Raw genomic sequence first — 13,930 nt, forward strand, 5'->3', positions numbered from 1 at the left:
CTTTTTATCCTCCTTAACAGACTTCTTTCTTCTTCTACTCTTTTTAAGACCTCTTCATTAGCTATTTTATCTGTTCATTTGATTTTTTCCATCCTTCTCCAAATCCACATCCCAAAGCTTTCCAAAATCTTAATTTCTTCTTTCTTCAATGTCCAAGTTTCAGCTGCATAGAGGAAAACATTCCGCAGATAACATTTTATTAGTCTTTTCTTCAGGTTTCTATCCATTTTACTTCTGAATAAATTCCATTTTCTATTAAAGGCATCTCTTCCCATCGCTATTCTTACTTTTATTTCACTTTTACATCTTCCATCACTGCTAATAACACTTCCTAGATATTTAAATATCTTTACTTGATTCAGTTTTTCCCCATTTATTGATATCCATATTTGCCACTTTCCTGGCTATTTTCATCACCTTTGTTTTTCTGATGTTAATTTTCATTCCATAACTGATACAGGATTCCAGTAATCTGTTCAACAGATGTTGTAGTCCTGTTTTAGTGTTTGACAGTAATGCCTTGTCATCTGCATATTTTATTGCAAATATCTGTCTACCTCCCATCTTTATTCCTTCTTCCGAATTCTCCAGTGCTTCTTTTAGCATTGCTTCAGAATACATGTTGAACAGCCTTGTCTTACTCTTTGTCCAATGATACCTGGTTCTGTTGTACAATATATGTCTCTCACCATGGCAGTTTGTCCCATATATAGTGAGATAATTAGCCTTCTGTCTTTCCAATCTATACCAATCTTTTCCATTACTTCCACCATCTTATCCCATTCTACATAGCCAAAAGCTTTCTCGAAATCTATATAACAGATGTTAACTTCTTTATTCACTTCTAGACTTCTTTCACTTACTATTCTTAACAGTCCAATCACATCTTTTGTTTCCCCCTACCCTTCCTGAAACCAAACTGATCTTCTCCAAGAAATTCTTCCACTTTAGATGCAATTGTTCGTGTTAAGATTCTCATAAGTATTTTTCATGTATGGGAAATGAGGCTTATTGTTCTAAAATCCTTGCAGTTCACTGCATTACTTTTCTTTGGTATAGGTATAAATATTAAGGTCATAAAATCTTTTGGTAGTTCTCCTTTGTTATAAATTAAATTTATTATTTTGGTTATTTCTTCAGTTCCTTTCTTCTGAAGTTATTTCAGGAATTCTGCAGGTATTTAATCTATTCCTTCTGCCTTTCCACATTTTAGTTCTTTAATAGCCATTTCTACTTCTGTCTTCAAAATATCTGGGCCTAGATCATCTTCATTTACCTTCTTTATATCTTCTAATGGCAACTCAAAATCCAATTATGACACCCCTATTTTGCCTGAACCTAGCTTGATCTTCTCCAAGTTTCCCTTCCACAATTTTTTTTTTTTATGCTTCTGGAGCATGGCTGCAGAGATGATACCTAGAAAATTCAGTAGGGAAATGAATTTGTTATTCTCACATTCATTTTTATTTCTCTTTTATTTTATAAATATATATGGGTACAATAGTTCTGCTCCAATCAAGATTGAATTCTATTCCAGAATTCAAGTTTCTTAACAGGCCTTCAGAATCATGCAGTATTGCCAGTGCAAAATTTTTATAATTACATATTTGAGCCTTCCACATGAGAATGTTATTTACTCTGGATGCCTTTTTCCACATTGTGGATTTCTAATGGCTTTTCTCCCTAAAGTAATAAAAAAGATATACTTTTGATATACTCAGACTGATTCTCATTTTATGTTTCAAAAATAGCTACTCCAGACATCCAATACATCTGTATCAACCGATTCCATTTACAATATTCTTTCCTCAATTTCAAATCATTTTCATTACTGAATCTGTTGAATCAAACTTTCAGTGAAAAGATAATGGCAGATAACTGCTATTTTCTGTATTCCTAAACCCTAAGAATTATAAATACTATCTCTGAAATAGTGTGAATTTTACAGTCAATGTTTTATGTGTAATGTTATTATTGTTATTATTATTAACATATGACCTGCATTGAGTCAAAGGACTAGTTACAGGTGATCCATATGATCTCATCCAAAAGATCATCAAAATATAACTTAAACTCATTGACAGTTTCAGAACTTACCACACGTCCAGATAATGCATTCCACCCACCAATCACTCTCCATACAAAGAACCAACTTCTCACCCTCCTGTTCACACTCTCCTTATATAGCTTCCATGGATAGCCTCTAGTTCTACCCTTGCTTCCCTCAACTCTATGAAAAATCTCCTCCACATTAATCTGGTAACGACTCCTTGCCAGCTTATGTCTCAAGAATAACCCATCTTCCCTTCTATTCGCAAAGCTCTGTAAGTTTCATTCCCTCGATCTCTACTCGTATCTGACATTCCATAGAACTGATAATGACTTAGTAAACCTTCTCTGGACCTTCTCCAATACATCCTCATCCCTGTGAAAGCCGGGTAACCAAATCTACATGCAAAAGTAAATATGTAGCCTGATGTGCAGAAGCAAGGAACCATAACCTCCTTGCTTCTGTATGTCAATGTTCTCCTCATTATTGCCATAATCTGTCGGGATGTCTTACAATTTTAGCAATGCAATGCCTAAACTAAGTTTCTGTCAATCATAACTCACATATCTCTCATCCCCCCCCAACACACACACTCCTTCAAAATTCACCATTAATTGTATAATCTGCATCCTAAAACACCTGTTTTTCTAATAATTGTTTTAAATAATTAAAAAAATAAAATTATTATTTTATTTTTTTTATATGAATTCCATGCACAAAAGGTGTTAGCTTGCAATACATTAACAGTGTCAGTTCTGTGGATGGGCTAAGGTTTAAATAATCCAGAAACTCTGCTGAAGTGACCAACAGCAACTGTTCGAGCCACCTCAGACTTCCAGCAAACAGAGTGGTGGTGGTCTCACACTGATATGAAATTCATCTCTAACTTAAAGTCACCCATAAAAAATATTTAAGCACATGGTGAGAGATTCCAACCTAAAGCCTATTGGATGGAGAGGATATGCTAACCTCTCAACCAAGCAGATGGCTAAAAATGCTGAACCTACAAATCAAAAATTATAATAAAAAATTTGCCTACTTTGATCTCTTGCAGCAGCACTTCCTCCTTCTCCTGGTAGTCCTTCCTCAGTGATCTGAAACTGGTGATCATGAGAAGGATATTGTAGAAAGGAATTTGACCTCTGTGGCATAAAATCATGAATGTTCAAGGCTGAAATATATAAATAACAAAAATGAGAGAGAGTAAACGTTGTATATGCAGATGTAGTATATCCAGCAGGAAAAATTATTAAAAATTAAGGAATTATGAATTTTTTTTTTTTTGTTATTAAAGTTACAAAAAGTTATATTTTTTATACTGTTTAGAATATCAGGGTAACACTTTTTTTGCTCACTTTCCATTAAATTTGATGATATATCGATATTATTTTAAAATTATGTCATAAGAACTAATACTATAAGGCAAAAAATTATGATTATTGTAACATTTAAAAAAAGGTAGTAAAAGAAGAGGCAGAATGGACTATCATACAGTCATATTTTCAATAATGAGAAAACATGATCTGACCCCTACTTCATTCACTCACTGACATACACAAAGATCCAAGAAATATTAAAACTATGAAAAGATGAATCAATATCAACATTCAAAAGCAGAAGAAGCTTTATAATACATTTCAATCATATGGCATTGAAATGTACAAGCACAAAGCAAACATGGCAAAAAGAAATATTTCTATAATACTAACAGAGGCACAAGTGAAAAATGAACTGAAATGACGAAATATTAATCTAAAAATCTAAAGCTGATATAATTGGAAAGTAGCGATATCAGAAATCATGTCAGTAGTCATACTCTATATGGCTAGACTGGTCAAGCAGTTAGCATATCCACTATCCAGCCAAGAGACTGCAGGTTCGAATCCCACCAGCAGTTTGTGATCATCCTACTAACGTGTAGAAAGAGAATCTGTGAAAATACTAATTCTAGCAGAAGATCTCACTTGCAAAACCACATAAGTTACAGAAGTGACCATACAACTTCAGATGCAAATAGCTAACTAACTAAAAATATTTTGGATTTTTGGTAATCACTAAACATCGGTCATCATTTAGGCTGGAGCAAGATAAATAAATTTCATTATTTAAATGTATGCTGATATTGTCTAATTTGTAGACTGAGTGTTGCTATGAGATATTTGAGTGTGAAACACAGTGTTTGGATAAATTTCTTAGGAGATATTATCACAAATTCATTGTTTTTGTTAGCACACTGATACAGCATGGTGGTGAACGACTAATCATTGTGTAGGGCAGCATGGAAGACAAATAAAGTAAACAGCATGGACTTTTCAAAAATAGTACGTTACATAAGTGTAGTATGTATCAGTAGAAAGATGTTACAGATATTTATATAGAAAGGCTGAATAAGAGAAGAGACTGAGTGTGGGCATGTAGAAAATGCAATATTCTGAAGGACCATGAGGCTTGATTAAGACCAAGCTTACACTGTTTAAATATAAGTAGGGACATGGCAGTTAAAGACTGTGCAAAGGTTCAGAAAGTGGGTGGAAGTAAGGATTTCAGGATAAAGCGAGCAATAATGATATTGAAAAACAGAGTTAAATTAACGATAAAACAGGCAGTAAAGACATTGAAAAGCAGAGTAAAAGAAAGATGGCAAGTGGGGATTGACGTTGAACAACTGTGAGTGACAGGCAATAAAACACTGAGAGTGAATGGTGAATGATAGCAAAAAGAGGACTGAAGATATGAAAGTGGATCTGATGAAGGTGAGGCAGATCTGGAGTAAAATGAAAAGAACTGGAGATATGGATGAAAGAGGTAAGAAAAGACCCATGAATGGCATTGTATGGTGATTTGTTTATTAGAGATGTGGTGAATGAGCATATGCACAAAGATTGTTCTCTCGGAGGTAACCTGAATAGAATAATTGAGGCAATGGATATGAGGAGTAAATGAACAATTGAGTTGGTAATGCTGGTAGGGAGACAAATGATTTCAATAAGAATAAGGAGAATGTAAGATTGGATATCAGGAGGTTCTTGAGAAGGATAAAAGATAACAGTGTGATATGAAAGGTAATCACTGTGTTGTTCAGGTATCACAGTGATGAGATGAGGCATAGAGCTAGAATTATGAATATGTTAGCAGCTTAATGTGTGGAATGAGTTTGAAGGAAGAACTGAACTGTATAAGAGTGATGGACTGCATTTGAATGCTTTTAGCATGAATTGTTTGGAGAGACTGTTGCTATTGAAAGGGAGAGTAATGAGTGCAGAGAATGAATCTGAGCAAGAAGGATATATTTGTTATAAAGCAGACAATAAGGAAGGAGAGATTGAATCTCATACAAGTTAGAGATACAAGCGAGAAATAGTGCTAGTTGTTTTGAGACAGTCAAATGTAAGATACAGGTGAATAGATTGAAATACTTCGTTGGATTGTTGTAGACCTCATAATGTGGAGGACAGTGACCAGGAAATGTATAAGCAATTCAGTCAAGCAAATGAGAAAAGGGTGATTTTAATTAGGGCAATGTAGATTTGGTTGATGAGATAGCAACTGGAAGTAAAGAAAATGAGTTTCTAGAGTTTTTGAGAGACAACTACCTCAGGCAGTACATGACAGAGAGCACACAAGGATTGAGAGTCTTGAATTTGATCATCTCATTAGAGGATGTTATTATAAATGAGGTGTCAAATCTCTCTGCAGTTGGTGAAAGTGACCACAAAGTGATTGCCTTGGTGTGAGGAAAAGCTTTTTGTGGAACCACAAGGGCTGATAATCATGAAAAGATCGAGACAGCTTGCAACTGTAGCATGAAATGAGAATTTGAGTGAAAAGGAGATCAATGCTGCTTGGGTCATAGTCAAGAACTATCTAGTAGAAGCAATGTCTAAATGTATTCCAAAGTTCAGAAAGTTAAATCAGGAAGGTGTGAAATGGATGAATGAAGAAATTGAGCATGCAGTACAGAGAAAAAAGGCATTATGGAGCAAGGAGGTTGACTCAGTTGAGAAGTCAGTAAAAAAAAAAAAAAAAAAAAAAAAAAAAAAAAAAATGATTATGGTAGAATAACATGATTGGAGGAAATGGTATAAGGAAAACTGTTGTGGAGAATATACAGGGTGTTCGGGATAAATTTGACAGTTTCGTAAGGAAAAAGAAAATCTTCTTTGTATCTATTAAATTTAATGAATTGACAAAAAAACATTACAGGCAGAGTTAATTACAATACTATCAACAAGATTTACTCAAAATAACCACCATTAGCATCGATCACAGCTTCAATTCTGCTTCGGAACCTCGAACAAGCTGATGCTACAGTCTCCCTGGGAAGGGCCGCAAAAACTGTTTTAATTTTATCCATTAACTGGGCTTTTGTATTACTGGAAGTGCGATTGGTGTCTTTTTCAACTGCGCCCCATACAAAATAATCCATGGGGTTAAGGTCTGGGGAGTTTGGAGGCCAAACATTTGGACTGGTGAAGTCGTAGAAATTTTCAGACAACCATTTTTGACTTTTCCCAGAGGTGTGGCAAGGGGCCGAATCCTGCTGCCATACATACGGCCTACCATTGGCTACCCTTGTTATCCAGGGCTTGACTACAGTTAGCAACTCCACGAACAAAGCCCGAATTCCAATGCCAGGGTTCTTCAACACCTGTTCCTGCAGATTTGCGAGGAATTCTGCTGTACGAACGCAATCAGATCGTCTGCTAGGGATCTTTCTTCTTGCTACATCCTCGTAGTCACCATTGCAAGTCTCTAGTTCATGCCTGATTGTTTTTACTGTATTCAGGGAGCATTGGGCAGCAGTCGTAATATCCTTATTTTGATGGCGGGCACGAATCGTCATGATACAAGTTATTCTCTTCCATGATTCAGGTGGGTTCCAGCTATCCATCCTTTCTGACATCTTGTATATGAATGAAGAAGGGTCCAAACTTTTAAATGAAGAGAAGTGTGTGTTAATACATGTAACTTACGGAAAAATATAATTAATTATAAATATGTCAAATTTATCCCGAACACCCTGTAGTTGAGATACAGTATTTGATGAGTTCATAAAGATCTTTTGTGAAAGTGACTTCATGGAGAGTTTGAAAGCATTGGATGATGAGGAAAAACTGAGTGGGAGTAAGGAAGCTATATGGGGTATTAAACAAACTTGATGCTAATAAGGCAGTGGGACTTGATGATATATATCATCATGTATTTTGATGGAATGTGCCAGGGAGTTGACATCTGTCTTGACATATTCGTTTAATAGGAGTCTTACACTGGGTTAGGTTCCAAAGGAGTGCAAGGAAGGCAAGCCTCAAATTATAGGCCAATTTCTGTCAGGATCTAAAACTGGGATGTAAACAATAGCATTGACTTTGAGATACAGTACTAATTTGCTAAAGGAAAGCAAGTATCAGTAATCTACTTATTTATTACAATAAGATGACAGCAGCAATGCACACAGTACACAGTGGTATACTTAGACATTGCAAATTCTTTTGATAGATTCCTGCATGATGAGTTGTTCAAACTAGAGTGGATGGGGTTGTATATTAGACTAGTGCATTGGATTGGAGATTTGCTGTCTGACAGGTATAAACTAGTTAATATGGTGAAGCATTATCCCAGAAGGGAAAAGTCAATAATGGTGTGCTTCAGGTGTTGCTAATGATATTTTGAAAGATTTGAATAACAGGGATATTGATAAAGATAGATAAACAAAGATAGAATGTTTGCAGATGATGCATAGTTGGGACGAACCATGAACAGTAGAGAAGATGCTGTGGCCTTACAAGAAGACTTAAATAAATTGAGTGATTGGGTACGGAAATGGGGATGTGAGTTCAATATTGCAAAATGTAAGGTTTTAAAATTTTGAAAACAAAGATTGGATGCAGAATTTATACTTGGTGAGGATATATTGTTCGAGGTTGAGGAAATAAGAGATCTTGGGGTGACACTGGACACGGATCTGAAATTTAGGGGACACATAGCCAAAATTGTGAAGAAAACACAAATGCTTCTGGGAATGATGCAGAGGACACTGACTTGTAGAAGGTAGGGAGATTCTTGTTTTGTTGTATAAGGTTTTGATTAGGCTACACATGGACTATTGTGCCCAGATTTGGTCACCTGGTTTTCAGAAGGATGAAGAGATGTTGGAGAGGGTCCAAAAGCGACTGTCTAAAGTGGTTTCTAACCTCTGGAATGTTGAGTATGAGGAGAGATTGAGAAGATGTAATTTGCAGAGTCTGGTGGACAGGAGAAAGAGGGGAGATATGATTAGAGACCTACACGTTAATAAGGGGTTGTTATAGGATCAATGCTGGAGAAGTTCTACAGAAAATAGTGGGAGATCAAGGGGAGAACCAGAGGTCATCCCTGGAAACTGTATAAAGAGGGTATGAGTAGGGGAGAGTGAGAAGCAGGTTTTTTTCGTGCACAGTTGTAAATGATTGGAATGCCTTGTCTGAGAGTTGTGGTGTCTGCAGAGAATTTGAGTGTGTTTAAGACATGGTATGATGAGCTGTGTGTGTGTGTGTGTGTGATAAAAGGACCTCCCAGATAAGTCTTTGACTCCATGAGGTCTTGGGATATTAATAATAATGATAATATTCAGTTGATTGCAGATGATCCAAAGTTAGGATGAACTATGAGGGAGTAGAGCAGATGTTATGGCCTTACAAGAAGACTCGAATGGACTGAGTGAATGGGCACAGGAGTGGAAATACCAGAAATGTAAGGTTTTATAATTTGGAAAACAAAGATAGAATGCAGAATTTACTCTTAGCAGGAATATGTTGGAGGTGGAGCAAATAAGAGATCATGGGGGTGATGCTGAATAAGGATCTAAAATTTAGAGAACAGATAGCCAAATTGTGCGATGACACTGGCTTGTAGAAGTAAGCAGATTTTGGTTCTGTTGTATAAGGCTCTGATTAGGCCACATATGGACTACTGTGCACAGGTTTGATCACCTAGTTTTCAAAATGATGAAGGGATATTGGAGATGGCCTGGAGGTGACTGACCAAAACAGTTTCTGATCTCTGTAAATTGTCACTCTTACGACTCTTGGAAATATCAAGAGTGACAACCGAGAGTCCAAAGGTGAGTGAGATTGGTTAGGAGATTTGCTGTGAAATGAGAATGTCAGAATCCATATTGGTGATCACTTAGTGACTGGTGAATCTCCAGTTGTGAAACAGCTCTTGATAACCTTTTCCATTATTTCTGAGAGTAAATGAGGTCAGAGCAATAGGACAACAGTTGGATGGATGAATTTTATCTCCCTCTTTTCGGAACAGTCTGGATAAGAGTTTGTTCCCAAGGCAGGATTTTCACACTGAATGTGCTGGATAAGTACTCATCTGGAATGCCAGAGTATGACATCTACAAGATGGGTGTAAGTTCTGAAGCACAAATGGAGGAATACCATCAGGGACAGGAGACTTATTGATCTCCTGTCCCTGATGTTCCTGAGGCTACAGAGCAGTTTTCTGATGTTCTTCTTATGAAACTTCACAGGCAGTATACTGTGTTTAGCTTGCAGAATGGCAAGAGGAGATTTGCTCCGGGTATCTATATAATAGCTGAATGAGAAAACTGATGCCAAGAGATCTATCTTATCTTTATGAAATGTTACCTTTGTGCCATGAGGATGTGAGAGAGAGAGAGATGGAAACATGAAAGAACAAAAGTTGTTGCATCACACAGCCTTGAAAAGAGACCAGAAGGCTCTACTGCCTTTTGGAAAGGAGACAAGCTTAGTGTATTTCGTTCCCTTACAACTTTGGAGTTTTGTTGATGATTTTTTTCAGTTGTTACAAGCTGTAGTGTAAGTTAAGTGAGAGGCTACAGTTTTTAACTTGAGCCATTGGTCATATGCTGAATTTTTGGCTTGAGTGCTTTAATACAATTATCGGAGAACCAGGATTATTCTGCAAAGTAAATTTATTTTTGCTTCCCAGCAAAAATAAATTCTTGCTGGGAAGCAAGAAATTATTCTTGCTTCCCAGCAAGAATAATTTCTGTTATTAGATCAAATCAGATCAAACGAGAAAGAAGAATGCAATATACTGTTAGCATCAAAACTGTGATTTGAATTTGCAGTCAAAATAGAAAAGGATACTTAAAGTCTCAGTATAAAGATTGGTTTGGTTTGATTTAGGATTTAATGGTGCAAGGACAGGTAAGGTTGTACTGTATTTTGCATGTCACAGCAGTACACAAGATAATAAATACATAGTAAATATTAAAACAGTAGCATAAATATAAATATATAATCAGGAGTAGAAAGAATGAATTGTAATACCATTGCATAAAGGTGGTGCAAAGACTGATGTTCCAGCTATCAACCAATCTGAGAAGTGGTGGTGAAGATTTTGGAAATGTTGGTTAGGGCTTACATTCAGAAATGGGTTGATAGAGAATTGCTACTTAGTAATGAACAGCATGTGTTTATTACGGGAGGTCATGTGTTAGCAACTTGCTCACATTCTGAAAGTTTATTTTTCACTAGGTTAGATTATGATAAATTTAGTTTAATCCTTTATCCCAGTGAGAGCAAACAAAGTTTGTGCCTGAAAATATCTTCAGGACTGAATATAGTGTTGTACTATCTTACCCGGGTAAGTAGTACAACACCAGGCAACTCGTAGCAAAGGTGGAGCAAGCTACCAACACTCCTATCCCAGTATCTCCCATAATGCAAAACACATCTCCTTGCAGATATGTATCATGTTATATATTAAGGGATTGGCCACTACCCAGACTAGTGGCCAATCCCTTAATATATAACATTCTATATTATAATGTTATATATTAAGGGATTGGCCACTACCCAGACTAGTTTCGACCTTTATTGAGGTCTCTTCAGTGAGAGCCAGGCCCAGAGTTGGAGATACAAGGCAGAAGCAGTAGCTGGTGTTGTACTACTTACTCCTATCCCAGTATCTCCCATAATGCAAAACACATCTCCTTGCAGATATGTATAATGTTATATATTAAGGGATTGGCCACTACCCAGACTAGTTTCGACCTTTATTGAGGTCTCTTCAGTGAGAGCCAGGCCCAGAGTTGGAGATACGAGGCAGAAGCAGTAGCAAGGTCATCTTTACCTATAGGAGTTGCCAAAAGGTTTGCCACCTTTTTTTATTAAATTACTCTGGATTTAGAGAAAGATGTTGAAAGTTTATTTTTCACTAGTTTAGACTATGATAAATTTAGTTTAATCCTTTATCCCAGTGAGAGCAAACAAAGTTTGCACCTGAAAATATCTTCAGGACTGAATATAGTGTTGGACTATCTCACCTGGGTAAGATAGTACAACTCCAACTCTGGGCCTGGCTCCCACTGAAGAGACCTCAATAAAGGTCGAAACTAGTCTGGGTAGTGGCCAATCCCTTAATGCATAACAGTACATATCCACAAGGAGATGTGTTTTGCATTATGGGAGATACTGGGATAGGAGTGTTGGTAGCTTGCTCCACCTTTGCTATGAGTTGCCTGGTGTTGTACTACTTACCCAGGTAAGATAGTACAACACTATATTCAGTCCTGAAGATATTTTCAGGTGCAAACTTTGTTTGCTCTCACTGGGATAAAGGATTAAACTAAATGTATCATTGCTCACATTCTATAATAATGTTATCACTAGACAAGGGGAATGGATACACCATCATATTTTGGGATTTTGCTAAGGCTTTTGACAGAATCTAGCATGGAAGACTTGCATAAATTGGAGAATATCTGAATTATAAAATATTAGTATGGATAAGAGAATGGCTGACCAACAGATATCAAAAAGTGGTATATGGGGGGATACGATTCTGCAAGATTTTAGGTAACCAGTGGTGTACCACAAGGATCGGTGCTTGTTCCACTGTCATTAAATCGTACATTAATGATATTAGGAAGGATTCAACAGGTGACATACAACTATTTGCTGATGATGCAAAGATAAGTAGGGCAATCAGGAATGTGGCTGATATGCAGTACTTGCAGAATGATTTGAATAGGCTGGAATTGTGGGCATGGGAAAATGGATGTCAGTTCAATGTCAATAAATGTTAAGTCAGGTACTCTGGCATGATTAGCTATCCAATGTCATATTATATTGTTGGGATTATGCTAGAAGAAACTGATCAGGTTAGGGATCTTGGAGTGTTAGTAGATAGGAAGTTGAAGTTCAGGGGCTATGTAGCAAAGATTGCAAGATTTGGCTCAAAATATAACTGCAATGCTGAAATTAACTTTGACATGCAAAGATAAGGATGCCATTTTATTGCTTTACAAGACCTTGATAACAACTCAGTTCTTCTGGTTTCTATTGTGATTCTATATGATGGAAAGAGTGTGAAAAGAGAGTGCTAAAAATGAAATCAAGATTATGGAATGCTGATTATGAAGACAGAATGAGAATTTGTAGACTGCAGACACTAGCAAACAGGAGAAAGAGAGGTGACATGATTGAGACTTACAAACTTCTGAAAGTCAAACAGGATTTCAGTTGATGGAATTTTTCAATTTATGGAGGATGAGGAAAGGACAGGAAGGTATCCTTGGAAGCTGAGAATGAATGCCGCTAAGAAGGGAGTGAAGGATTTATTCTAATCACACACATGCATACCACTCGTGTGCGTGTGTGTGATTAGAATGGATTGCCACTGGATGTTGTGTGTGCAAGCAAAGTGAATGAATTCACAAATAAGTATAATAGTTGGTGTGTGCAGTACATGGCCATCCTCAATGAGTCCCTAACTCCCTGGAGGTCTCCCTTAATAATAATAATAATAAAAGCAAATCTAAGCAAATCTAATAAGGTGTATAACAAGTGTAAAGAAATTCATAAAAACATGCATAAAAAAAACAGGTGTAAAAAATGACATGCACAAAGTTTAATTAATAAAATGCATAGTTGATATAAAGTGATAAATATTAATGCTCTGTAAAAATTTGAAAACAGAAATGATATTTGCTGAATCTAATAAAATCTGTCTGGGTGTATAGGATGACACCTTCTAAACTCAACAAAATTATGACTATTTGTAAAATAGTGACTGTACTCACTGACAAAATGAAGACAGTTGATTAAAATGTGAATGATGGTTAGTCCAGTACCACACAATTCACAGACACATATAACACCCCTCAACAGGAAGCAATATACAAGACAACTAGGACCTATGTGTAGCCAAGTAAGAACAACTTCACTGTACAGACCAGACTGCCACAATCTAATTTCAGACTTGATATGATACAGCTTGTTATTGGTTGCTATATTCCATGATGACTGCCATTGGGATAAAAGTTTCCATCTGATAATCTGTCTGTAATTGGTGTATAAGATATGCAGATTGCAAAAACTTGAGAAACATGCTGACATGGATATGAGAGAGCCGTAGATGTTTCTGTAGATCTAGACTTTTAATTGCCTGTAGGGAGTTCTGTGAAACTGAATAAATTATACACCAATGTAGTTTAATGTAAGCTCTATTGCATACTGCTCAGCAGTGAAGTTGTTACATTCTATGCTATCTGAGAAAACAGAAGAAGAAGATTGCAGTGGAACCTCTTATTTTTAACCATCTGTATAGACAGGTACAAAATCAGAGTATTCCATTCTGTGATTGAAAGAGCTACTGGTAGATAACAGGATGGGTGAAATATTTGGTTAGCCTGCAGAAAGAAAAGCTGCATTGTGGTATGTATAAATGCAACGGCCTTAGTATACGAGAGTGTACTGAAAAGTTGTGATAATCACCGCGAAGGAACTGAGGTCTTCTTATGCTTTCTCATCCTAAAAGAAAAAGAACAAATTATTATAATTTGGGGTTAAAAGGTTTTAAGATATGTTCTTTCTTGTGGTTATATCAGTTCTAGGAAAAAAA

The 13,930-nt window shown here is 36.4% G+C and overlaps 1 protein-coding gene across 1 annotated transcript in view; it reads right to left on the reverse strand.

Annotated features, from left to right (window-relative positions):
- LOC150105439 (polycystin-1-like protein 1) overlaps positions 1–13,930 on the reverse strand; it is a 724,085-nt gene that overhangs the window by 569,799 nt on the left and 140,356 nt on the right. The window contains exon 14 of the mRNA XM_090394152.1: positions 3,090–3,221. Within this exon, the coding sequence (XP_090250278.1) occupies positions 3,090–3,221 (132 nt within the window). The remainder of the gene's footprint in view (positions 1–3,089; positions 3,222–13,930) is intronic.

The sequence above is a fragment of the Typopeltis vanoorti genome, chromosome 6 (genome assembly GCF_054136105.1).
Source record: "Typopeltis vanoorti isolate ZY-2024b chromosome 6, IOZ_Tvanoo_1.0, whole genome shotgun sequence".
NCBI classification, from domain to species: Eukaryota; Metazoa; Arthropoda; class Arachnida; order Uropygi; family Thelyphonidae; genus Typopeltis; species Typopeltis vanoorti.